Source organism: Giraffa tippelskirchi, chromosome 7 (genome assembly GCF_054371585.1).
Source record: "Giraffa tippelskirchi isolate mGirTip1 chromosome 7, T2T-mGirTip1v1.2.pri, whole genome shotgun sequence".
Lineage (NCBI taxonomy): Eukaryota > Metazoa > Chordata > Mammalia > Artiodactyla > Giraffidae > Giraffa > Giraffa tippelskirchi.
Genome location: NC_137281.1, coordinates 100,640,878 through 100,668,860, shown reverse-complemented (window position 1 = coordinate 100,668,860; position 27,983 = coordinate 100,640,878). Strand labels below are relative to the sequence as shown.

Sequence of the window (27,983 nt, the reverse complement as noted above, 5' to 3'; positions counted from 1 at the left end):
AAGCTACAAGGTCTGAAAAACAGCAAGGCAGAAATATTAGAAACTTAAGTTCTCAGAGGATTAGAAAACTAACCTTTCCAAACCAACACACCTTAACATACTAACCACCCCCCCAATAATTAAGTCACAAACTCATGGTGAATTGTTTTCCCTGTTATATTCCAATACTATCAATTAGAAAAGCCAAAAAGACCCATTAGTACATGGTTTGACAATTTCAGCAATTGCCGATTTCAAATAATAAAGCTTATTGATACAATATCATTCTCACTCAACAGTAATTCCAGTCTGTGTTATCAGAATTCCTTCTATACAGTTTCTATACTTAACTTGATGATTAAACACTTTCTTACCTCAATGGCTAAACCCAGGATTCTCCTGGTACTTTCCAGAGACTAGGAAAAAAACAAGAGTTTCAGCATTCTAAAATATGTAGCACACCCCCCGTCCCAAATCTGATCACAGGCCATATTCATGATGCTACTTTATTTTTAAAGATTGCTATAGCCCATCCACCCACTCCTCCCTTCTTTAAAACAAAAAATAAAGTTTACTAGTATAATTTTAGTTTTTTTCTTTCTACCAGATGCATAAGAGAAAATTTGAAGTTAATGGGATTTATAAAAATGTAATGTCAGCAGAAATCCAGGAATATTACAAAATATTAGAAAATTCTGTTAAAATTAAACGTCCAGAATTCTTCATATCTATCTTTGTTCTAAGTTACTGTTCAGTAATGACTATTAAAAAAGAAAAATCATACAGATTGTTTGCACTTATTTAGTTTTTTGATGAGTTGACAAAATAAGTAGTAATGGCACTCAAGGGCAAATGCATTCTCTGATATAAACAGACTAGGGAGAGGCCAAAACGGTCTTCTAAGAAGGTCCTCTCGTGCTTCCACTGTGAAAACTGAAAGAGAACTAATGACTTATTCCAAGTAAAACCTTTACCTCATCAGTAACCTGGTTAGCCTTCAGCTGAATTTCTTCTGCTGACAGATTATCCATGGTGAATTTAAACTCTTGATAGGTGCAGAAACTGAAATGTGAATATTCTGTAAGAATAAGAACACAAAAACAGGCTTTTTTGAGCAAAGAATGTGGAATTTAGGATACTTATCTGGAAAACACGATAAAATAAACCTAACTTTATCTATCTATCTATATCTTACAGGTGAAGAAATTAAGGCTGGGAGGTGGTAAACAAATGCTAGTTAGTACTAGAGCTGAATCTAAAACTCAGGTTTCAGGACTTCCAGGGAAGCACTATTTCTAATAGGAAAGGGGTCCCTCTACTTTGAGAAGGAAGGCATTATTAAAAGACAAGCTTCAAGAAGCTATTAAAATGAATTCCTGGTTGTAGAATTTTCTTTGTACATTGTTTGAATATGAAAAAGCAATATGTGAAGAAGTCCAAGCCAGGTATATTACATTAGTAAAGTACTAATATTCAAAGTCATATGCCTACAGAACACAAGGACCATTCTAAAAATGTGCTGGTCTTCCAGGCTTTTCATCAGAGAAAATGAAATACTTTCATTCTTTACAAGAAAAGGATAATGCTGATACAAAGAGCTCAGAAAAAAACTAGTTTTTATTAATAGTAGACTCTCCGTTTCCAATTACTATATGGTTTGTTATTTTAGTGAAGTCCCTAAGAAACTATACATTATTCTCATACATAGTAACTTAGTAACTCATAGTAACTCAGGAAGTGATCTGATAGACATCCAAATTGAAACATAAAACTTTTAATAGGTGAAGATTCCAAGAGTCCTGCCTTCTAATTATCAACAGTGATACACTGTGTATAGTACTCCTCTTTGAGCTCTCACCTGTAATGATAAGCACCGGGTGACTTATCTAGGTTGTGTTCTTCTTATTACATTTGCTAGCTTTGTACTGAAATGTTGAAAACCAATTATACAAAAGCCTTTTGTCAATGACACATAAAAGTGTGATTCACATTCTGGATTTATCATCAGGGGACATCTGGCAATATCTGGAGAATTTTTTGGTTGTCAAGAGTTGGGGGGTAGGGAGGAGCAGTGTTACTGGAATCTAGTTGGTAGAAGCCAAGGATGCTGGCTAGACATCCCATAATGCTCCTTGGCACAAACCTCCTACAACAAAGAATTATCTGGCCCCAAATGTCAAAGCGTTGAGGTTGAGAAATCCTGCCATGCAGTACACTCATTGACAAGCAGGGAGGCTTGTTAACTGAGAATATACTAGACTGAACTTTTGGAGGGAAAGGATTTTGTTATGTCTTTGTACCTCTAACACCTAACAGGATCTGACAGTTGGTACTCCAGTAAATGTGTGCTGAATGAACAAATAAGTAGAAAAACAAGATGTACTCTCAAAAGTGTTTAAGTGGATCTTAGAAACAAAGTGACATGTAATAGCACAAAGCCTTCAAATAAACAACAGAATCACAAATCAAAAACTGCCATAACATGTGTATGATCTAGAATGGCCTGCTGGTCACACACAGATCTTTTCAGTCACATTCATAGCTAACCAACACTTTTATTAGAACCATCTAAAAAGAAGGGATAATATCCCATTCCCAGGACAGGAGGGCATTACATTTAGAGTTTTGTTTATAATTCTACTGTCCTTTCTAACCATTTCAGGATTTAATTTAGATTTTGAGCCTTGATTAAAGACATTAATGCTCACAAAATTATTGTTATTAAAATTATCAAACTGCCAAAGTTGCAAATTTAACTTCACATCTTATGTGCCATAGTAGGCCTTGTGGCTCTAGCAAAAGGTTCATATACTAAGATACATAATCAAGATATAGGGGCTTCCCAGATGGCTCAGTGGTAAAGAATCCGCCTGCTAATGCAGGAGATATGGGTTCTATCCCTGATCAATGAAGATCCCACATGCCAAGGAGCAACTAAGCCTATGCACCACAACTTTTGAGCCTGTGCTCTAGAGCCCAGGAGCCGCAACTACTAAAGCCCATGCGCCCTACAGCCTGTGTTCTGCAACAGGAGAAGTTACTGCAATGAAAAGTCCACACACCGCACATGGCAACCTAGCAAGCAGCCCTCCACTAGAGAAAAGTCTGCAAGCAACAGTGACCCAGCACAGCCAAAAAAATAAAAATAAATAAAAAATTTAAAGAAAGATATAAAGGTCTTTCTTAAATTAAGAACTGATCATTCATTAGATATAAGTATAAACAGAACCACATGCTTTATTACTGTGCTCACTGTTATGAAACTTGAGCTTTAATCACATATGTTCATGTTACATATAATTTCTCTTTTGTCAATCTTTCATTGCTGTCATCATGAAAAGAAAAGGAAGCTGCTTTGTACCCTCTCATCTTTTTGTACATTTTTCCTTTCTAGAATACCCCCATCTGCCTGCCCAGGTGGCCTCGTGCTTCCCCATTACTTCCTAGAGCTCCTGCTGCTGCTGCTGCTAAGTTGCTTCAGTCGTGTCCGATCTGTGCGACCCCATAGATGGCAGCCTACCAGGCTCCCCTGTCCCTGGGATTCTCCAGGCAAGAGTACTGGAGTGGGTTGCCATTGCCTTCTCCACCTAGAGCCCCTACAAGGTACCTTTTTAGCCTGTCCTTCCTAAGCAGGATGTTCCAAAGTTATCTATCCCTCTCATATAAAACTCCTAAATGCCCCACAATGCAGAAAGTGATAAGAAAAACAGTACACATTAATCAGTTAGTATCTGGAAATGATATCCCTATTAGGTTTTCCCATGTAGTATCCTATGGGTAGGAAAATATTTGGGGAGTAAGGAAGCTCAGATCTCTCAAATTACATAATTTTTAATTCCACTCCTAGAGGTGACTCTTGCTAATTACAAATCAGTATTTGTTACTCTCCTAGTAAACATAGAGCAAAACTCCATGTAGGTTCAAACAGAGGCTTGAATGCAAAACTGACCTCTGTCAAACTTGAAGATTCCATTGTCTTGCCTTTAACTATCAAAAAGGCAGATTGAAAAAAAAAGGCAAATATAGCTGGGAAGCAGATGCGAAGAGTCACTCCTGGCACAGCAATGGTGTCATCTTGTAGGACACACCCTTTAAATGAACTCAAAGTGCTGCCTAGTACTCTTTGGTTCCTCCCTAAGCAGATGACACACAAGACAAGAAACAGACTTCTGTAAAGTTCTCACATGTTTGGCATGCTGCTATCAGGACAGAGCTGCCTAAGACTGCTCTACTCTGAGGTTTTGAGGGTGTTGAGCACATGATTTATAGTAAACGGGAGTGAGAGAGACAAAGCAGAATTGTTAAGGGGAAGGCCCAAGAGAGACAAAGAATAATACTCCGCAGGCTTTTTTAGCCTTTACTAAACTGCTCAGAAGTGTCAGGCAGGGTGTGAGCTAGAATGAGCTATACAGCTTTACTCATATTTATTATCTCCAGAAGTTTTCCTCATGGAATCAGGAAAGGCTATCCAGAATGTTAAGGAGAATTAGAGAAGAGGGAGGGGAAGGAAAATGAAACATCACTTGACACAGAGATTCCCATTAAACTTACTTTTCTTAGGTATAACCTAATAGATTAAATATCTGTGTCGTTTTCCCAATGCTCCTGAGATCTTACGGTGTTTGTGTGCCTTTGATATGAAAATGTAAGATTTTTCATGGTGCTTTTACACCCTGTTTTCCTTATTATGGTTCATTTGGGCTTACTAGTACACTCCTAATTTACCTTTCTTAACTTCTTTTCTATTATAAAACCTAGGGAGAGAGGGAAGGAAGAAATGCTCACAGAACATGTACTATGTGTCTATACTCATCTAAGTTATTCACATATGTTCATATTCATATTATCTCTGTTATACTACTTTATAGGTAGGGAAACTAAGGCTGAGTTTACATAATTTGCCTAAGGTGACTGAGTCAATCAAGACCAGATTGATTACTCAAGGCTGAATCAACTCTGAAATCAAGGTTAGTTCATGGTCTAGTAAACAGTCTTACTTCTGAATGCACTGTCCCTTAATAAGATATGAGAACTGTTGAATATAAGAAAATAAGCTAAGCACTCTACCTGATGACTCATTTCAAAATTTCAGATACTTTCTATAGTAATATCATGAAATCATATCTCTTCCACAGACTCAAAGATGGTTAAACTGAAGGAAGAACTAGAAAGACCAGAGTAATCATAGTTTTCAGCTGTTTCATAATAATTTTGAACCTGAAAAATATCTATACTAATTTAGAAAAAGAAAATACTACTGGGAAGAAGGAATACAAAGAACAAAGGACTTAGAATTTAACAGGAGATCTAGGTCTTCATTGATAAAAATGGAGAGACAGAAGTAATGAAGAAACAGCACTTTAAATCAATTCCTGACAAGACCAATATAAGAATGATTTTATAAGGTATTAACTCAGTTTATACCAGAAAGCAAGGAGTTTGCATTAAGATATTCTACCAAGTTAGTTTCCTACTTTATTCCTTCTCTTAAAGTTAATCACAATGTAAATTTCTCTATGAGTTATACAGTTATTACTTTACTCTTAACAGTTTGATAAAATTTGCAATTCTCTTTGGCATATTTTGATTAGACTTTCATGGTAACCAATGTATTTACAAGTAGAAACTTCTATTCAGAGCAGGTTAGCATAGTGGTGAGTAGCAGGAGCTCCAGCGTCCAAATTCTGACCCCAAAATATATTTGCTGTGTGATTTTGGGCAAGCTACCTGTCCCCACTAAAGCTCAGTTTTGGCATTTATAAGATAGGTAACCGATCTATCAGACCTATCGAACGGATGTAGGGCTTTTTTGGTGAAGAATAAAGAAAATGATCCAGGGACTTCCCTGGTGCTCCAGTGGTTAAGATTCCACCTTGCAGTGTAGGAGACATGGGTTCGATTCCTGGTTGAGGAACTAAAATCCCACATGCCATGGAGCAACTACTGAGTCCAAGCTCCAGAGAGCCCATTGGCCATAATTAGAGAAGTCTGGGTGCTGCAATTAAGACCTGACACAGCCAAATAAATTGAAGAAAGAATCCATTTAAATAAAAGTCTGTAGGATTTTCTTTAAAATAATTTGAAAGTAAGGAGATGAGTGGGAGTTTATAGAAGTTGCAAGAATGGCCATGATTGCTGAAGCTGGGTGAATAATACATGGAGGGTCATTATGTCACTTTCTTAACTTTTTATTAGGAAAAAATTTTTTAAATATACAAAAAAATTTGTAAATGACAGCTAACTTTTTAATAATCTTTACTCATCATTTTGAAAGTCTAGATAGTGGGTAGGGGATTGAGAGGACTCTAACTACAATGGTTAACACTTATAAAGCATTATACATACATTATTTTAGAAACAAAAAATATATATAAATACACATACACACATTCATTTAATCCTTACAACACTTAGTCCATTAAGGCTGCAATAACAAAATACCATACTGGGTATTTTATAAGTTCTTGTGAGGGCCCTCTTTATGATTTAAAGCTGGAGCATCCTCACATGGTGGGAGGAGCTAGCACCTAGGGAGTCATTTTTATAAGACACTAACCCCACTAATGAGAGTTCCACCCTCATGGTTTAAGCACCAACCAAATTCCCTACCTACTAACACCATCACATCCTGCAATTTGGATTTTAAACATACGAATTTTGGAGGTGAGGACACACAAACAATAAGACCACAGCAAACACTATTTAATCCCACATTTTACATATGTACAAACTAAGGAACAGTGAGGTTAAGCAACTTTTGCAAGGTCACACAGTAGAGCAGGGATGAAACCTGGGCAGCTTGCTCCAGAGCATGTGTTTTCAATTACTATTAAGCATATTATATGGAGAGTAGAGAGCCATATTATTAAGTCAATCAATATCTGTAGCCATGAAGAATCTTTGCCTGAAGAAAAGTACAGTTGACCCTTTAACAATGCAGGGGCTAGGTTAGTACTGTGTAGATATTCATTGGGGAAAAAAAAATCTAAACTATGACTGGACACACCCAGTTTAAACTCACCTTGTTCAAGGGGCAACCAGTATATACATGAAGTCCCTGTGAGACAGGAAAGGGCCAGGGCACAACCTTTAAAAGAATGATAGCCATTGAAGACATAAACTGGTTAGAACCAACTAGGTTCAAGATGGTGGATAACTGACTTGTAAGCCTTGAGCCTCAGTATACGCTCCTTACAATACCAATACAGCTGCAAACTAAATGACACACCCATAGGCACCATAACAGTTCCAAGGCTGACCATAAATGGCCCAAAAGTGGATGGTGACCCAATTCCTGGAAATTCCCACCCCTTTTCTAAAAGAGTTGGGATAATCCTCCCACTCATTAGCCTATAAAACTGCAAACCTCTATAAAAACTGACAACTCCCCTGTGCCCAGGGGCCTCTCATTCTGTATATGGATGGTCCACATTCTGTCTATGGAGTGTGTATTTCCCTGAATAAACCTTTTTTCACTTTACCATGGCTTGTCCTTGAATTCTTTCCAGTGTGAAGTCAAGAAACCACAATAGGTGGTCATCCCAGGAACTCGCGTAAGACCTGGGATGTGAAAATCCTCTTGTGCCCCACTTTCTTTCCTGCAATACCTGCCATCTGTTTTTCAAGTTGCAAAGCCTAACTTCAGCCTTAGAGTACATTTTCGAGCAGTGTTTTCCAGCATTGGCTACACATTATAATCACCTGATCAGTCTTTATAAATTTGGAGGCCGAAGCTGCTGCTCATATGAATTAAATCAGAATCTCTGGGGGGTGGGAGCCAGGTATCAGTAGGTTTTAAAGTTCCCCAGGTGATTCCAATGTGCAGCCAAGGTTGAAAACCACTGTTTCAGATAAAAGTTTTTGCTTTTTAATGTACAAATAAGTACTAATGGATGATATTCTACCCTGTTACAATTCTGGTACCTAATGGAGGAAAAACATTGCCAGCACTTAACGACCCAAGACAAGAACAACTTAGACTTCAAAAAGTTAAACACAGAATTACCGTATGATCCAGCAATTTTATTCCTACGTGTTAGAAAGAAATGAAAATACTGTCTACACAAAAAATGGTACAGCAATGTTCAAAGCAGTATCATTCATAATAGCCAAAAAGTAGGGAAAAAAACGAGAGGGGGATAAAGACGGCAGAGTAAGAGGACACTGAGCTCACCTTCCCTCACCCCAAAATACATCTACATGTGCAACAATTCTCAAGGAAAATTGCTGGAAATCCCTATGCAACCAAAGCTACAAGAGAGATCTCCATTTAACAGGGAAGGATGGAAAAAGGCATCAGGTTGGAATCTACACCCTGGGAAGGATCCAGAAGAAAGAGAAGGTCTGCAGGGGCAGACTCTCGCCACGGGAAATGTGGCATCTCAGACCTGTGCACAAAGGAGACAAGCTCTACTGGCTGCAGGGAGAACCAACATGAGAGAATGAAGAGCTGGAGAAGCCTAGACTCTACTCGGAGGAGTGCACGTGTACTGGCTTGCCAACAATCAGGGTGAACAGAGTCTTGCATGGTGGCTGCTACCTCCCTGCAGATCCTGAGTTCAAAAGGCAGTAATAAAAATGCTAATGAATTAAGAAAGATTATCAGTAGAAATGCAGGGCTTAGGAGGCTCAAAGATCATCTGGAAGATCCCCTGGAGAAGGAAATGTCAACCCACTCCAGTATTCTTGCCTGGGAAATCGCATGGACAGAGGAGCCTTGGCAGGATACAGTCCATGGGGTTGCAAAAGAGTTGGACATGACTTGTGACTACACAACAACAACAATCAATCAACAGAAACGCAGGTCACTGTTACAAAGATCTAGAAAATATAAAGATGAACCAGTCAAAATAGATAATTCAACTGCTGAGATAAAAAGCAATCTAGAAGCAATGAATAGCTGACTAAATGACACAAAAACAAACAAGTGGTCTGGAAGATAAAATAATGGAAATCACCCAGTCAGAACAACAAAAAGACAAATGACGAGAAAAAAAGAAAGCAACATACAAGATCTATGGAAAATAGAAAAATGTGCCAACCTATGAATAACAGGGGATTCAAAAGGAGGAGAGAAGTAGACCGTAAATGTTTAAAGAAGTTAGGGCTGAAATCTTCCCAAATCTAAAGGAAACAGACATTCACGTACAGAAGCACAGAGGGTTTCAAACAAGATGAATCCAAACAGACCCACACCAAGATATATCATAATTAAAATGGCAAAAGTAAAAAAGAATTTTAAAGGAGAAAGAAAAAAAACAAAGTATCAGTTATAAGGAAAGTCCCATAAGGCTATCAGCTGGTTTCTCTGCAGAAACTTTGCAGGCCAAAAGGGAGTGGCATGATACGTTTCAAAGTGCTGAAAGGGAAAAACCTGCAACCTAGAATACTCTACCTAGTAAGATTATCATGTAGAACAGGAGAGTTAAAGAATTTCTCACACAAGCAAAAACTAAAAGGATTCAGCAATACCAAACTTACCCTCAAAGAAGGGAAGAGGTAAAACCATCACTACTGGCAGATGATATAAGTGCCAAAGAATTGATGCTTTCAAACTGTGGGGCTGGAGAAGATTTGAGAGTCCCCTGGACTGCAAGTAGATCAAACCAGTCAATCCTAAAGGAAATCAACCCTGAATATTCATTGGAAGGACTGATGTTAAAGACGCAATAATTTGGTCACATGATGCAAAGAGCTGACTCACTGGAAAAGACCATGATGCTGGGAAAGATTGAGGGCAGAAGGAGACGGTGTGACAAAGGATGAGATGGTTGGATAGCATCACTGACTCAGTGGACATGAATTTGAGCAAGCTCCAGAAGATAGTGAAGGACAGAGAAGGCTGGCATGCTGCAGTCCATGGGGTCACAAAGATTTGGACACTACTTAGCAACTGAACAACAACGACAGATATCTACATAGAGAACTTACTCCTTGTGTGTGCTGTCATGTCCAACTCTTTGCAACCCCATGGGCTGTGACCTGCCAAGCTCCTCTGTCCATGGAATTTTCTAGGCAAGAATACTGGAGTGGGTTGCCATTTCCTTCTCCAAGAAAAACCTTAAGTCTACACAAAACTAGTTATGTACCAGAACTAACAAATGAATTCAGAAATGCAGCAGGATATAAGATTAATAGAGAGATCTGTTGCATTTCTTTACACTAACAATGAAATATCAGAAAGAGAAAGCAATAAAAAAAATTTCATTTAAAATCATATCAAAAGGGAATACCCCGGTGGTCCAGTGGTTAGGACTCTGTGCTCTCACTGCCAAGGGCCTGGGTTCAATCTCTGTTTGGGGAACCAAGATCCCACATGCTGCAGGGTGTGGCCAAAATAAACAATCAATATCCCTAATTATTAGAGAAATGTAAATCAAAATCACAATGAGGTGTCACCTCACACCAGTCAGAAAGGCCATCATCAAAAAGTTTATAAATAATAAATGTGAGAGAAAGTGTGGAGAAAAGGGAACCCTCCTACACTGTTGGTGGGAAAGTAAATTGGTGCAGCCACCATGTAAAACAGTATGGAGGGTCCTTAAAAAAATAAAGCTACCATACGACCCAGCAATCCCAGTTCCTAGGTATGTATCTGGAAAAAATGAAAACTAATTCAAAAAGTTACATGCACCCCAATTTCACAGCAGCACTATTTACAACAGCCAAGACATGGAAACAACCCAAGTGTCCACTAACAGATGAGTAGTTTAAGAAGATGTGGTATATACGTATATAATGAAATATTACTCAGCTATAAAAAAGAATGAAATATTGCCATTTGCAGCAACATGGGTGGACCTAGAGATCATGTTTAATGAAATGAGAGCAAGAAAAATACTATATGATATCACTTATATGTGGAATCTAAAAAATAATACAAATGAATTTATATACAAAATAGAAACAGACTCACAGACACAGAAAACAACAAACTTATGGTTACCAAAGGGAAGTGAGGAGGGAGGGACAATTAGGAGTATGGGATTAACAGATACAAACTACTATACATGAACTAGATAAAACAACCAGGATTTACTGTATAGCATAGGGAATTACAGTTATAATCTTGCAATAACCTATAGTGGAATATAATCTAAAAAAAGAAATAACTGAATCACTATGCTGTACATCTAAAACTAACACAATATCATAAATCAACTATACTTCAATTCCTGGAGGAGGAAATGGCAACCCACTCCAGTATTCTTGCCTGGAGAATCCCATGGACAGGGAAGCCTGGCAGGCTAGAGTCCATGGGGTTGCAAAGAGTCAGACACAACTTAGCAACTACACACATACTTCAATTTAAAAAAAAAAAAGGCAGGAAAAACTCAAATGTCCATACAATGGAGTATCATTCAGCCATAGAAAGGAATGTTACATGCTATAACATGTTGTTGTTGTTGTTCTTCTTCTTCTTCTTCTTCAGTTGCCAGGTAGCATCCGACTCTTTGCGATCCTATGGACTACAGCATGCCAAGTTTCCCTGTCCCCCACCATCTTCTGAAGCTTGCCCAAGTTCATGTCCATTGAATCAGTGATGCCATCCAACCATCTCATCCCCTGTCACCCACTTCTCCTTCTGCTTTCAATCTTTCCCAGCATCAGGGTGTTTTCCAATGAGTCAGCTCTTTGCATCAGGTGGCCAAAGTATCTCCTTGCAGTCCAAGGGACTCTGAAGAGTCTTCTCTAGCACCACAGTTCAAAAGCATCAATTCTTCAGCATTCTGCCTTCTTTTATGGTCCAGCTGTCATGTCCATACATGACTCCTGGAAAGACCATGGCCTTGACTATATGGACCTTTGTCGGCAAAAGTGATGTCTCTGCTTTTTAACACACTGTCTAGGTTTGTTATAGCTTTCCTGCCAAGAAGCAATCATCTTCTAATTTCATGACTGCAGTCACCATCTGCAGTGATTTCAAAGCTCAAGAAGAGGAAACCTGTCACTGCTTCCACCTTTTCCTCTTCCATCTGACATGAAGTGATGGGACTGGATGCCATGATCTTAGTTTTTCTAATACTGAGTTTTAACTGGCTTTTTCACTCTCTTCTTTCACCCTCATCAAGAGGCTCTTTAGTTCCTCTTCACTTTCTGCCATTAAAGTAATATCATCCACATATCTGAGGTTGTTGATATTTCTCCCAGCAATCTTGATTCCTGTTTGTAATTCATCCAGTCCAGCATTTTGCATAATGTGTTCTGTGTATAAGTTAAATAAACAGGATGACAATAAACAGCCTTGTTGTACTCCTTTCTCAATCTTGAACCAGTCAGTAGTTCCATACAAGGTTCTAACGGTTGTTCTTTACTCACATACAAGTTTCTCAGGACAGAGGTAAGATGGTCTGGTATTCCCATCTCCTTAATCCCATCTCTTTAAGAGTTTCCACATCACTGCCTTGTCATGGCAAAGGAGCTCAATGAAGCTATGAGCCATACTGTGCGGGGCCACTCAAGACGGATGGGTCATAGTTAAGAGTTCTAAGAAAATGTGATCCACTGGAGGAGGGAATGGCAAACCACTCTAGTATACTTGCCATGAGAACCCCGTGAACTGTATAAAAAGGCTATAACATGTATGAGCCTCAAAAGTATAATTCTTACTGAACAAAGCCAAATACAAAAGGGCCTATATTGTATGATGCCATTTATATAAAATGTCCAAAATAGATAAATCCATAAAGGCAGAAAGTAGATTAGTTGTTGCCAGGGTAGGGGGAGGTGGGACTGACTATCAATAGATATGGGGCTGTTTGGGGGTAATGGAAATGTTCTGGAATTAGTGGTGATGGCTCCAGTCATACGAATATACTAAAAGCCACTAAATGGTATACTTTAAAATGGTGAATTTTAAGTTATATGACTAATATCTCAAATATAAAAAAAACTGAAAAAGTCTTAAGAGAAAGACTATGTGAAAGAATAGACTAATAAAAGAAAAAAGTTTGAGTAGGAATTAAAAGGAAGACAGGAAGGAAAACATTAATTTTGTAGCTTTTCCTATGCTAAACAAACTATTCTCTGCCACAGTGTAAAATCTAAGTTAGAGATTTAGTTAAAATAATAAATGATAGCAGCTAGAGAGTAGGCACCACTGAAATAAAAAGTATATTTTACATTAAATGGATCACCTTTCTTTTCCAGGAAGAAAAATGGTTGGAAAATGGCAGAACAACCATGTTAAGAAATACACGTTACAGCCTTCTTCATTAACTTCTTCCTTCCAATTTCTTGGAATTCCAAAAACATGCTATTCTGTATTTTTAAAAGGGAAAAAACTTCAAGTTTTACTTCTTATGATGAGAGAAAATTACTTTAAAACTGGTATTCCTGGCTATTATTAATAACTGTGCAATAGAAAGTGAAACCTAAATAAGACAACAACCAATGCATTATCTACATGCTAGTGTATTTGAAAACACTGATTTTTTCGAAAGACTTAAAATGGTCATTACAAAAGGTTAAACACTATTATTTTTATCAATAAATCTTAATGCTGCATTAAAAATATGTATAGTTTAATATCAACAACCTCAGATATGGAGATGAACCACTCTAATGGCAGAAAGTGAAGAGGAACTAAAGAGTCTCTAGACGAAAGTGGAAGAGGAGAGTCAAAAAGCTGGCTTAAAACTCAACATTAAAAAAACCAAGATCATGGCATCTGCTCCCATCACTTTATGGAAAATAGAAGACAGAAAAGTAAAAGCAGTGATGGATTTTGCATCCAGATTATCTATGGCCATTTCAATTCTTATTCCTACACAATTAAAGTTTAACTTGAAGACTATTCAAGAAGATAAAATGCTGATTTAAAACAATCAAAATTCTCAAAAGATAATGAAATATATACAAGAAAAATTAAAATATCCCTCTTCTCACTTTTATCAATTTAAAAGAAAATCACAGATAAAGACAAAAATACCTTAGTGCCAATATTATTTATAATGTTAAAAAATTCAAAGAGGTCTATATAACCAATGGTAAAAGATCTGATTGAAAAAGTATGGTATAACTACATGATGGAATGTCATTCAGCCATTAAAAATTATTTTTGAAGATGTGATATTCTTTCATGTTTAATTTTAATGAAGTATATACACGTGATTTGAGATATCAAATAGTTCTACAGCAGTAATAAATAGCAGTTCCCCTGCCCTCCCTCTTCCCCCAAACCAATTCCTGCTCCTAGGACCCCAGAGAAAATTTTTCAACAGTATTAGTCATTTTAGTATTTAACTCCCAATCTCTAAATCATGCTTATGGTGTTGTTTCTTGATATTTGTCAGTTTGGGGTATCACCTACTGACTTTCTACAATGAAGATATTTAATTCTTATATCTTCCCATCTCCTCCTGGTGTTCATGTTTATCCTCACATTATAGACTGGTTGGCTCATTAAATTCTTGACTGGAAATTAGAAGTCTTAAGCAGTGAAGAAATCTGTTCAACTTTGTCCCACTCACACATAGATGACCATAAAACCTTTCCTTCCAATAATGCTTTTTATTAATCCCAGAGAATCCAGGGTTCCATGGAACACCAATTGGAAAATATAAGCCTACAGAAAGTTTCTACTTAATTAACCAATTATGTGTGAATAAAATTTCTTTTTAATTCTCATCTCAGAGAACTATCTCTAAAGGGAAATAAACCTCAGAGATCACCTAGTCTAACTTTTTTATGCTATGAGAATAAAGTGTAATTCTTAGGCTCTCTATATATTACACAATCCTTACTGGAGAAGTGGCAGGGGTGGGGGTAAACATTTTGGAAAAGACTTGATGGCAGCTGAGAAAGAAAACGCAGAGGAGTGTGGTCATAAGATGGCAAGAGGGAACAGAGTTCAACTGAAGAGGGAAACTGTGGGCCAGGGCTGTCAGAAGAGAATGGGTAAAAAGTACCATTTAGCTATGGTGACCTCCCCAAGAGAGCTGAAAACTCTTGGACAGCAAGATGGAGAGCAAGGAGGAGTCAGCAGCTTACCTAGTCTGAAAGCACGGCAGAAAGGAACCCTGGTCCTAGAAAACGTCTCTCTCAATACATACGACAAGCATTTTTCAAGCACCTATTGTCAAGTAAAGGAATATATCTGATGTTAAGAAAATTACCTTTGTTTCTTTTGCAATATATGTTTTATGCTACACTGTAGTTAGGATATGGAAAATAAAGCATTATTCTTTATTGCCTCCAAATATATACAGTTTTCCATTTCACTTAAGTTTTCTAATTGTTTTATCCACATAAATTCTACCTCTCTATAGGACTACAGTCTTCCTAGACTGAGGTGAAGACCATCTGAAATGCTGTCAAGGTCTAGTTGGGTTGAATATGATTTCAGCTGTAATTCTCCAGTGACTAAACTTGCTACTTCCAGATAAGGTGAGATACTTTAAAACACTGTGTTGAATGAGCATAATGTAGTGGTTCATAATACAGACTCTGATGTCTGAGTTATGATGCCTGAGTTCATTCTAGCTCTGGTACCGAGGCAATTTACTTAACCAATTCAAGTCTCAGTTTCCTCATTCATTAGGATAACAGTTCTACCAGGAGGATTGTTTCAGAAATAAAATTATTAATAGTTAAGCTACATAACATGCTTAGCACAGAGTAAAGACTCATAAAATAACAATTATTAATGAACTACCCATTTTCACTCATGTTATTTGTTACATCCTCCGTGGCATCTGACTCCTGGTATCAGAATGTTTGAGAAGCTAATCAGAAAGCTTCCAGGCAAACTCTGGCTTCCAGAGCCACAATACTTGGATGGTTGCAGTGAATATTTTATTCAGGCTGTTGGAAGCCTTGCCAATCATCCCTACCTCACACATGGTATCTCACTCACGTCATGAATTATTAGGTGTGTGGGATGGCACCTAACAAAGTACAAGTATATGCACAATACGGGCTTCCTAGGTGGCACAGTGGTAAAGAATCCTCCTGCCAATGCAGGAGATGTGGGTTTGATCCCCGGGTGGGGAAGATCCCCTGGAAGAGGAACTGGCAACCCACTCCAGCATTCTTGCTTGGAGAATTCCATGAACAGAGAAGTCTGGTGGGCTGCAGTGCATGGGGTAGTAAAAGAGTTGGACATGATGGACATGCGTGAGAACGTGCGCGCACACACACACACACATAATACACCTAAGCAGTTCTTTTTTTTGAAGACTCCTAAAGATGAAAAATGGAGGATAAATAGAAAGAATAGAAAAAAAGGATTACAGAGAACAAAGCAGAAGTTCAGATATGAACCATCACTTACTGTATAAAAGAATTTAGTTTTTCTTTAGATTTCATTCTTAAGTTCCTTTTTTAACATTGAACAATAGAAGTGCTGACACACAAGGAAGGAAGAAAATAAGAAAAACTGTTCACATGTATACTCACAAAGTATAGGCACATGGTATTCCAAAATACTCTAAACATTCTCAGTTCAGTTCAGTCGCTCAGTCGTGTTCAACTCTTGGAGACCCCATGAACCACAGCATGCCAGGCCTCCCTGTCCATCACCAACTCCCGGAGTTTACCCAAACTCATGTCCATTGAGTCGGTGATGCCATCCAACCACCTCATCCTCTGTCATCTGCTTCTCCTCCTGCCCCCAATCCTTCCCAGCATCAGGGTCTTTTCCAGTGAGTCAACTCTTCGCATGAAGTGGGCAAAGTATTGGAGTTTCAGCTTCAACATCAGTCCTTCCAATGAACACCCAGGACTGATCTCCTTTAGGATGGACTGGTTGGATCTCCTTGCAGTCCAAGGGACTCTCAAGAGTCTTCTCCAACACCACAGTTCAAAAGCATCAATTCTTCGGCACTCAGCTTTCTTCACAGTCCAACTCTCACATCCATACATGACTACTGGAAAAACCATAGCCTTGACTAGATTGATCTTTGTTGGCAAAGTAATGTCTCTGCTTTTTAATATGCTGTCTAGGTTGGTCATAACTTTCCTTCCAAGGAGTAAGCGTCTTAATTTCATGGCTGCAATCACCATGTGCAGTGATTCTGGAGCCCAAAAAAATAAAGTCTGACATTGTTCCACTGTTTCCCCATCCATTTCCCATGAAATGATTCTAGGGTGGCCAAAAAGAATCCATGCTCTGATTAGGAAATTTAATTCTTCCTGAAAGCACTTAGAATGCTCAAACTACCACACAATTGCACTCATCTCACACACTAGTAAAGTAATGCTTAAAACTCTCCAAGCCAGGCTTCAGCAATACATGAACCATGAACTTCCAGATGTTCAAGCTGGTTTTAGAAAAGGCAGAGGAACCAGAGATCAAATTGCCAACATCCGCTGGATCATCGAAAGCAAGAGAGTTCCAGAAAAACATCTATTTCTGCTTTATTGACTATGCCAAAGCCTTTGACTGTGTGGATCACAATAAACTGTGGAAAATTCTTATAAAGAGATGGGAATACCAGACCACCTGACCTGTCTCTTGAGAAACCTGTATGCAGGTCAGGAAGCAACAGTTAGAACTGGACATGGAACAACAGACTGGTTCCAAATAGGAAAAGGAGTACGTCAAGGCTGTATATTGTCACCCTGCTTATTTAACTTCTATGCAGAGTACATCATGAGAAATGCTGGGCTGGAAGAAACACAAGCTGGAGTCAAGATTGCCAGGAGAAATATCAACAACCTCAGATATGCAGATGACACCACCCTTATGGGAGAAAGTGAAGACGAACTTAGCCTCTTGATGAAAGTGAAAGAGGAGAGTGAAAAAGTTGGCTTGAAGCTCAACATTCAGAAAACTAAGATCATGGCATCTGGTCTCATCACTTCATGGGAAATAGATGGGGAAACAGTAGAAACAGTGTCAGACTTTATTGTGGGGGGGCTCCAAAATCACTGCAGATGGTGATTGCAGCCATGAAATTAAAAGAAGCTTACTCCTTGGAAGGAAAGTTACGACCAACCTAGATAGCATATTAAAAAGCAGAGACATTACTTTGCCAACAAAGGTCCGTCTAGTCATGGCTATGGTTTTTCCAGTGGTCATGTATGGATGTGAGAGTTGGACTATAAAGAAAGCTGAGCACCAAAGAATTGATTCTTTTGAACTGTGGTGTTGGAGAAGACTCTTGAGAGTCCCTTGGACTGCAAGGAGATCCAACCAGTCCATCCTAAAGGAGATCAGTCCTGGGTGTTCATTGGAAGGACTGATGTTGAAGCTGAAACTCCAATACTTTGGCCACCTGATGTGAAGAACTGACTCATTTGAAAGTACCCTGATGCTGGGAAAGATTGACAACAGGAGGAGTAGTGGATGACAGAGGATGAGATGGTTGGATGGCATTACCGACTCAATGGACATGGGTTTGGGTGGAGTTGGTGATGGACAGGGAGGCCTCGCGTGCTGCTGTTCACAGGGTCGCAAAGAGTTGGACACAACTGAGCAACTGAACTGAACTGAAAGCACTTAGATGAGACGAGAGTCTTATTTGTATTAAGGTTAGTTTCCTCCTTTCACTTCCTCTCTCAAGTCTGCTTTCTACTTCCTCCTACAGAGACAACTTTATTCTTACACCAAGCCCCCCAACCCCACAAAAAAAAAAAAAAACTATGCAAATATAAGAAGTACACCTCTGAATCATACCTATTAAATATCTTGGTTTCAAAGATCACAGAAAGCACATGATTCAAGACAGAAATCATATTGCTAAGGGAGAAAGTACCACTAAAATGACTAACCAAAATGATCAAAATTACACTTCAGTTTTACTGAAGCATCTATTATAACTTAATTGCTTGATGTCCAACACTAAGTTTTCAAGTCCTGCTCAACCTTGGGATTTCCACAGTTCTACTACAAGTAACCAGGATATAATCCTGGGAAGGAAGATCTAGATGTAACTGTAATCAGTTACACTGACCACGTCTAAAAGAAAGGCTGTGAGAACAGAAAAGGGATGATCTATACTAAAGATAAGGAGGCTCAAGAATGTAGCATTCATTCTCCAGGGAACAGAGAGACACAATCTGGCAAACATACCTATGGTATCTGCCAGGGAAATACCAAGTGTGAGGTAGGGATGACTGGCAAGGCTTTATCCTGCTTGAGTGAAATATTCACCTAAGCCATCCAAGTACTTTGGCCCTGATTGCAAGTTCACTTAGATGCTTTCTGTTAAGTTTCTCAAGTATTCTGATATGAGGAGTCAGATGCCACAGGTAGAAAACACAAGCATTCAAATCCCCGGGAAGGAATACTCCCCGATAGCAGACTGAATGGCATTCTTGTTTATACAAAAAGCAATACAGTATAGTGATTAAGTGCCCAGTATTTGGAGGCACAATGGTTTCAAATGGTGACTATGGCTTACTCAACTTCTCTGTGCTTGTTTTCTCACTAATTACTTCAAGTGTTGTGGTAAGGACTAAGTTAATTTATACAAAGAATTTAAAACCTTGCTAGAACGTAGTGCTCAGTAAAAGTATAATAATTTTTCATAATAATTGTGAAACCTCTCAGGATTGTGATCTGGGAATCAAAGCACAATCAGCTCTAAAACAAAAATTGTGATCTTAGACTATTAAAGTAGTGCCACAGGGAATTCCCTGGCCGTCCAGTAGTAAGGACTGCTTTCATTGACAGGGCCTGGGTTCAATCCCTGGTCAGGGAACTAAAACTCCACAAGCTGCATAGCATGGCAAAAAAAAAAAAGTGCCACAATACAGACATGCAGGAATAAAACGTGTATGTATGTGTGTGCATGTGTACAGAGTGGGGAGGGTGGCTTTAACAGGCAGACAGGACACAGGTTATGAAAGACTTATATACTATACCAAGAAATTTGGATTTTCTTTTTCTTTTTTAAAAATATTTATTTGGCTACTCTGGGTCTTCGTTGTGGCATGCAGGGTCTTTTAGTTGCAGCATTCAAACTCTTAGTTGCAGCATGCGGGATCTAGTTCCCAGATCAGGGATCAAACCTGGGCCCCCTGCATTGAAAGAATGGAGTCTTAGCCACTGGACCACCAGGGAAGTCCCTGAATTTTATTTTAAAAGCATGAAGTTCAGTTCAGTTGCTCAGTAGTGTCCAACTCTTTGCGACCCATGAACCGCAGCACGCCAGGCCTCCCTGTCCGTCACCAACTACCAGAGTTTACTCAAACTCATCTCCATTGAGTCGGTGATGCCATCCAACCATCTCATCCTCTGTCATCCACTTCTCCTCCTGTTCTCAATCTTTCCCAGCATCAGGGTATTTTCAAATGAGTCAGTTCTTCACATCAGGTGGCCAAAGTATTGTAGTTTCAGCTTCAACATCAGTCCTTCCAATGAACACCCAGGATTGATCTCCTTTAGGATGGACTGGTTGGATCTCCTTGCAGTCCAGGGGACTCTCAAGAGTCTTCTCCAACACCACAGTTCAAAAGAATCAATTCTTCGGCGCTCAGCTTTCTTTATAGTCCAACTCTCACATCCATACATGACCACTGGAAAAACCATAGCCTTGACTAGATGGACCTTTTTTGGCAAAGTAATGTCTCTGCTTTTTAATATGCTATCTAGGTTGGTCATAACTTTCCTTCCAAGGAGTAAGCTTCTTTTAATTTCATGGCTGCAATCACCATGTGCAGTGATTTTGGAGCCCCAAAAAATAAAGTCAGGCACTGTTTCCACTGTTTCCTCATCTATTTGCCACGAGGTGATGGGACCGTTTAGAACTAACACCCCAAAAAGATGTCCTTTTCATTATAGGGGACTGGAATGCAAAAGTAGGAAGTCAAGAAACACCTGGAGTAACAGGCATATTTGGCCTTGGAGTAGAGAATGAAGCAGGGCAAAGGCTAATAGAGTTCTGCCAAGAGAACACACTGGTCATAGCAAACACCCTCTTCCAACAACACAAGAGAAGACTCTACCCATGGACATCACCAGATGGTCAACACCGAAATCAGACTGATTATATTCTTTGCAGCCAAAAGCATCTAGAGGCAATCTAAAGGTAATCTCAACTGTGAAAACATTGTTAAAATAAATTTTAAACAAGTTTTATATTCAAGAACTCACAAAAATCAAGAAAATGAAGGAATTCCAGAAAAATATAGTGAATAGTGACTTAAATATTTTAGTAGTAATTCAACCTAAACTGAAATCAAAACCAAAATGTCAGTGAACTTAAATGAGTAAAATGGAATCCCATCTCCACCCCCACCAATATTACAAAAGAACAGTAGATGCTGTTTCCTGGCTCCACAATCCACTTCCTCCAATTGTTAGAGGCACTGGATCCATCTGTTCCAAGCCCCTACCACCACCACTCCCAAGACAAAGAAAAGACCAGTCCCCGTCATTTACTTTTCTGTCAATCTACGGACGTGAAAACAAAATACAGCACTGGAATAAAAAGTTCAGCACTCTTGGATGCAAGCAACATCAAATATTATAAATGCTAACACATACAGAATGCAAAGTACACAGTTAAAAAACAGATTTCAGAATGTTTAAGACATAGGAACCACAGGAGGAAAACCAAGTACCTAAATTCAGAAGAAACAAAAGACAGCTGATTTCACAAAAATGTCAAAGAATAAAATCCTCTTTTTCCCTTTTGCTATTCTACTTTCATCTGGTTTCACCAGATAAGTTTGTTAGAATTGTGTCACAATAATGAATGTCATCACAAGGCTAAGAGAATTTTGGAGTCCATCAACATTAGAGTTTAGGTAGTTCAATTTTCACTTTATTTTAAAAATGAGTAGATAAGGCCCAAAGCAGCATTTTCCCAAGTGCAGAGCAAGAACAAGAAATGATTTTGCGGGGAGGGAGGTGGGAGGTTCAGGAGGCAGGGGACATGGGTGTACCTATGGCTGATTCTTGTTGATGAATGACAGAAAAACACAAAATTCTGTAAAAAGCAATTATCCTTCAATTAAAAAACATTTTTAAAACAGGCACTAAAGCTGAAAAAAGATTTTGTTATATAAGCAATGCTTATGTACTTAATAGCTACATATTATAATGTGTACCAGAAAAGGTATAAAATATAGCTAAACCATGATTTCACAGATTATCACCTTGGAAGAGGGTAATGTTTTTAAAAAGGCTATAAAATTTGAAGTAAAACTTCTAAAATGCAAAATTTATGATGGCAGTATAGTTCATGGGCTTCCCTGGTGGCTCAGTGGTAAACAATCTGCCTGCTAACAAAGAAGATGTGAGTTCGATCCCTACCTCGAGAAGATCCTCTGGAGAAGAAAATGGCAACCCACTCTAGTATTTTTGCCTGGGAAATTCTATGGACAGAGGAACCTGGCAGGTTACAATCCATGGGGTCGCAGAAGAGTTGAACCTGACTTAGTGACTAAAACAACAAAAAACAAATGATTCAAAGCAAGTGAAGTTCCATAACTGTCTCATGAGCAACAGGGCCTGTTTGTTTGCTTTCTGCTTGGCTCAAGATATTGTTCCGAATGATTAGAAAAGATGTGACCTTTAGTTCAGTGAGCTTGTTACTAAATTTGATTTAGAGTAAAAGAAACAAACACTAAGATGTATACAGAAATTTTACTGTTTACAGGAAAGAGTGTAATATTGTTAAAAAAAATAATGGCACAAATAAATCATTCCTACTCTGGAACTAAGACAAGAGCAATTTTCTGCGCATATTCACATACCATAAGCATCTAAAAAAAGAACTCTAGCAACACTGATAAACATTTAAGTTGTACGTTAAATTATATGATCATTTTATTTACTTTCATGAGACCTGTCAAAGGAGCAGAGTAATATAAAAGGTCTTTCTCCTAATTATTTACATGAATGTGTTTTTTCTCATTACCTCTCGCCAAAGGAATGAATGACAGGTGATCACTGCATGCCTTGGCAGAACCATTTCTATCTGGCCATACTTGCAGTATCTCACTGGCACATCTGAAAACCGATTTTAAGGGCACCAGGGCAGACGGAGTAATATCACTCTCAGTTCTTGAAGTATCTGCTACTAAGACGCTACAGTATTTTCACAGGGCTGAGGGATCACTGTCAGAGCTGCCGATTTCCATACTCTCCTCTCCCAATTGCCCCCACCCTTCCCCGAGAGATATAAGTTAATACTCCTTTCTCATCTTCTTTTCCCAACCTTGACGAATTTCGGTTTCCTCTAACTCCCACCAGCCTTTCCTTGCATGTGGTCACAAACGATGAGAAAATGTCCCATGGAAACACTTCCCAGGACTTTACCCCGCCCGGCTTACTCCCTGGAATTCGATCTTTTACCGACCCTTTCCTTCGTGTGTCTTCAGTAAAGCCGCGAGGTAAAAATGGACTTCCCTGAAGAGAATGGACTCTCCAGTGCTATGAACCGCAGAACCCTCCTTCAAACAACTAGTTCAGAGTTTCTCTGGTCACTGCGGCCACCATACAGTCTATTAATCCCGACCACAGCAACACCGTGAGGGTGGGAAGTTAAGAGAGTGGGAGTTTACCTCCGCTAGGTTTCTAGGAAGGGTCCAGAGAACCATCATCCCTCCACCCTTCCTCTTCTGGCCGCTTGATAAGTCTCCCGGCGCCCAGCGTCCTCGATCAGGGCCGGACCTGCCCAGTCCCGGTCAGAGCGCCACCTCCTCCCCTTAAGCCCGACCTCACCAACTTTTCAACCGTCGCGATACACTCTTTATGATCCCAATCTTCTCCCCGGCCAGCTCACTCATCCCCACTCCTGGAGACTCACCAAGCAGAGTTCCAGCCACTCTCCGGCCGCAACAGCTCGGACACCCGCAGGCCGGACTCCCAACTGCACCTTTCTTGCGCCTGCGCTCGCCGGACCTGCGCGCCTGCGCACTTCCCCGGCGCGGCGAGCCCGGACACACCCCTGCATCTGGAGCCAATCACCGTGCGAGGGCTTTAAATCTCCCTGCCACGCAGGCGGAGAGCCCTGGGACTCACCCGTTTACCGGATAATTCGAGTACCGCCCAAAGGTGGGCGGTGTTCAGGCAACAAACTTTGAGGGCAAACCGTGTGCCAGGCTTTGTGCGGGATGACTGCTGAGGAAAAGGCGGCGAAGAGAATGCCTTCCCTGACCTCTAGACTGGGAGATAGATATGTAAACATATTATAGTGGACAGAATATAGTGCTTGGCATACAGAACATCCGAGGCGCCGCTGGTGCACAATGAACTAAGAGCTTTATTCTTAGGGTATCAGAAAGGGTTCCTGGAGGAAGTGAGTTTTGAGTCGTGAAGGATAAGTAGGAGTTGCGCCGGAGGAACGGGAGGGAGATAAAGGGTTTCCAGACTGTAGGCATTGGAGAGTCCAAGAAGACCATAGCGCCTTCTGGAAGTTTCCTTGTAGTTCATCCTATTTAGAGGCTTAAAGCTCCTCGTCTATCTCTCGGTGAAGCGGGAAATGAGTTCTTAAAAGTTGGCAATGGCCAAGTCTTGGAAAATCTTGTACTTTTGGACTAGTGAGCCTACACTTTACCGTGATCACTGAGAATACTGAAAGGTTTAAAAGCCGGTCCGGAAACTGCTCCAGGCTCGCCTGAGAATAGAGCACAGTGCTGGAAATAAAAGGAGTTTCAAAGGAATTGTCTATTCCTAAGGAGGAAATGGCAACCCACTCCAGTATTCTTGCCTGGAGAATCCCAGGGACGGCGGAGCCTGGTGGGCTGCCGTCTATGGGGTCGCACAGAGTCGGACACGACTGAAGCGACTTAGCAGCAAGGAGTCAAGGAAGACGAAATCTGAGAAATACCACCACAGAGGTCATTGGTGATCTTAGTGAAAGCTATGTGATGAAATGATAAGATTTAAAGATAGATTGTAGTAGTTTGGAGAGAGGAGATGCAGCAATGGGGACAACTTGTAGAATGCTTTTGGAAAGGATGCTCTTGAGGGGAATGGGGAAAGAGGACAAGTGTTCAAGTTTTTTTGTTTCTGCTTTTTTGGTTGCTATTAGAATTAAGACAGGAAAAACTTAAGCATGCTAGGTAAGATACAACTGAGAAAAAAAATAGTTTTAAAGAGAAGCACTAGTCAGTAGATCTTGAGTGGGTAAGAGTAGAGGCAGTACAAAGTACTGAGGGAAGGAAAGGTCTTGGAAACAAGATACAGAAGATATCTCCTCAGTTTTAATGACAGGAAGTATTTGTAAATCTGTGTTTAGTAACAGGAAGTAGAACTTCTCATCTGATGGCCTCTTATTTTCTCTGTGAAGTAGGAGACAAAGTAATCTACTGATAGTTAGGAGTTTTAAAGAAAGTGAAGAAGATTTGAAATATTGTTGTAGAAACTGATGGAGCAAGTCGACCAGAGAATAGTAGTAGGAGCGGTAACCGGTGTTGAGGGCCTGTATGGTGGTGGTTTTGTCCCTAAGTCGTGTCCAATTCTTTTGTGATCCCATGTACTGTGACCCACTGGGCTCCTCTGTCCATCAGATTTCACAGGCAAGAATACTGGAGTGGGTTGCCATTTCCTGCTCCAGGAGATCTTCCCAACCCAGGGATGGAACCCATGTCTCTTGTGTCTCCTGCTTTAGCTGGAGGATTTTTTTAATTAATTAATTTGTGGCTTGCTGGGTCTTTGTTGCTGTGTGAGCTTTTCTCTAGTTGCAGAGTGGGGGTTAATCTCTAGTTGTGGTGCACGGGCTTCTCATTGCCGTGGCTTCTTTTGCTGTGGAGCATGGGCTCTATGCATGCTGGCTTCGGTAGCTGTGGTACATGGGCTCAGTAGTTGCAGTTGGGCTCTAGGGCAAGACAGTGCAAGAGTTTTCTCCAAAATGTCAACAGAGCCAAGGTTGAAAAACCCTCATCTGGGATTACCTTGATGCTCACCAACAGCTGACCTTGGTCTTCTACAAGCTTTCCCTTGGACCATGGCCCTGAGCTTATAACGTAAAGCAGTTCTTCCATTGCGTGCCTTTAAAAGAGAGAATGTGCTGCATACCCCACACCTTGGTGTTTCAAAGACTTGTGATGTCACAAGTACAGAATGGGAATAAATTCTTTAATCCTCCAGAAGCCAATCTGGATCTGGATTTACATAGATGGAGGGAGCTGCTTACTTTCATTTGAGGTGTTGAAGGTCTTGTCAAACAAGCAATATTAGAAGTTCAATCACATAGGAAATTCACATCATTATCAACTTTAATGTAACTTGGTTTATCTGAGTAGTTTTAGTCACTAAAAGAAGATCCTGAGGGAATGGGCATGGGCTAAATTTAATGAATATAAATAAATCAAGTACTAATAAGAATATAATTATTGGTGTTAATGGATTATCTGCTTTATGATAGGCACCAATTATCTGCTTTACGGACAGGCACTTGACCTATGTTATGTCATTTAATCTCAGCAACACCCTGAGAGATTGAGGTATCTATCTGAATTTTAACTCTGAGGGAAGTAAGGTTCAAGAAAACTTGTAATTTCCCAATATCACAAATTACTAGTACTTAAGTCAAGATTTGAACTCGGGACTGTGTTCTGAAGCTCTTGCACCTTTCAATAAGCTTCAGTAAATTTTACAAGGAAAGAGTGATTGGAAATTTAGCCACAACAGTTGCTCCTGCCTAGGGGAACGGTGAGGACTTAGGAAGAGAGTAGGAGCAAGAGGGAAGCCTGCAAAAAGAATGGGAAAGAAACGAGGGAGGCTGGTTACAGCAGAGTCCGGTGCAGCGGGATAATTCTGCCAGCTGGTCTGCCTTGTGATCTTCCATTCTTTTGAAGTAAAGCCTCGTTCCCCTGTGTCCGTTGTTCACTCTCGTGTGTTCAAATAAAGCTAGGTTGTTGAGAAAGGCGGACCGCAGAGAGGGAAAAAAAACTGAGCGACGGAAACGCTGTGCGCCTGCGCTCTGGCGGCGGCGGCGGAGGTCCCCGGTGGGGAGCGGGTCCGGAGCGGGCCGCCGGACCCAAAGCTGAGGAGGGGCGGCTGGGGCGTCAGTGGGCTCCCTCGCCGGCGCCTCGGCGGCCTGATGGCGTAAGAGGGGTCGGCTGTGAGTGTGAGTATCAAAGGGCCCGGCGGTGCCGAGGCGTATCTGAACCCCAGAGTCCTGATGGTCTGCCGCTGTAAGGAGGCTGTGGGGGTGCAGGAAGCGGCCGGTCTCTGCTCCTGAGGGCTGCGGCGCGGGGGCTGCGGATCGTCCTCTCTTGAAGGGGTCGCGCGGGATTAAGGGCAGGCGGTGCTTCTGGCCTCGGGTTACAGTGTCTCGCGGGGGCGTTCCGGCTCTGCTCCCAGCTCCGGCGGGAAACGTGGCTCCAGAGGCTTGACCTTTCGGGGAGGTCGCTGACTTTTGCCCCCCAGGGCAACAGGGAGCCCATAGACCCAGGTACCCCTTAAAGGCCTACGGGCCTCAGGCCGCGGACACCTTTCGACCTCTTGTGACAGACAGCTTCTGTTCTTTTTCCTCCTTCGGAGTTCTCTTCTGGTGGGATGCGTCTTAATAATAGTTACTAATTAAGAAGAACTTACTATGTGTCAATTTAACATTTAGTCCGAATCTCAGTGCATAATTATGGAGAGGAAATGCTTTGCACGTCACTCCCCCTTCAGTCTGCTCAATTTAATCATCTTTGAGAATCAGATTAAGCCGTCTTGTTGGAAATTTATTTCCATGGCTTTTAACAATTTGGAACCTCATGGTAGTTAAGGAAAGTTCTCTTAACCTAGCAAATGTCTTTATCCACCATAATGTTTTATATCAGATTTACTCAAGGCAAAATAACTTTTGAACACTTACTAAGAGTCTAATACTATTCTAAGCCCCTTGGAAGACCTTAAAATTTGTTTTAATCCCTGGTCTCAAGTTAGTGAAACAATAAAAGATAATAATTAGATTCAGTTAGGGTTTATCTAGCACCTACTACACATGTTCCAGAGACACTCAGTTCTGTCACAAAAAGTTAATGAGATATTATAATGGAAGTTGTTTTTTTTGGAGCACATTTCAGATGAGGTCGCTGAAAGTTTGATGATAATTTGCCTAACCTAGCTAGGGAAGTGGTGAAATTCAAATACAATGGAAGGGTCATTTTCC

General features: G+C 40.2%; 2 protein-coding genes across 13 annotated transcripts in view; one reads left to right on the top strand and one right to left on the bottom strand.

Moving 5' to 3' along the window:
• Positions 1-25,914, bottom strand: part of SNAP23 (synaptosome associated protein 23) — a 39,403-nt gene extending 13,489 nt beyond the window's left edge. For 2 of the 8 annotated variants that reach the window (XM_081507899.1, XM_081507903.1), the window contains exons 1-4: positions 23,682-23,772; positions 7,001-7,066; positions 954-1,057; positions 354-395 (exon numbers count right to left, since the gene is read on the bottom strand). In XM_081507899.1, the coding sequence (XP_081364025.1) occupies positions 354-395; positions 954-1,010 (99 nt within the window). In that variant the 5' untranslated portion in view covers positions 1,011-1,057; positions 7,001-7,066; positions 23,682-23,772. Of the gene's footprint in view, positions 1-353; positions 396-953; positions 1,058-7,000; positions 7,067-14,970; positions 15,053-23,436; positions 23,773-25,770 lie in introns of those variants that run through there. The other 6 variants (XM_081507901.1, XM_081507904.1, XM_081507898.1 and 3 more) reach the window with 4 other exon arrangements.
• Positions 25,915-26,803: 889 nt separating this feature from the next.
• ZNF106 (zinc finger protein 106) overlaps positions 26,804-27,983 on the top strand; it is a 56,614-nt gene continuing 55,434 nt past the window's right edge. For 4 of the 5 annotated variants that reach the window (XR_014058973.1, XM_081507840.1, XM_081507839.1 and 1 more), the window contains exon 1: positions 26,804-26,948. The gene's annotated coding sequence lies outside the window, so the exon portion shown is untranslated. Of the gene's footprint in view, positions 26,953-27,983 lie in introns of all 5 variants that reach the window. The other variant, XM_081507841.1, reaches the window with a different exon arrangement.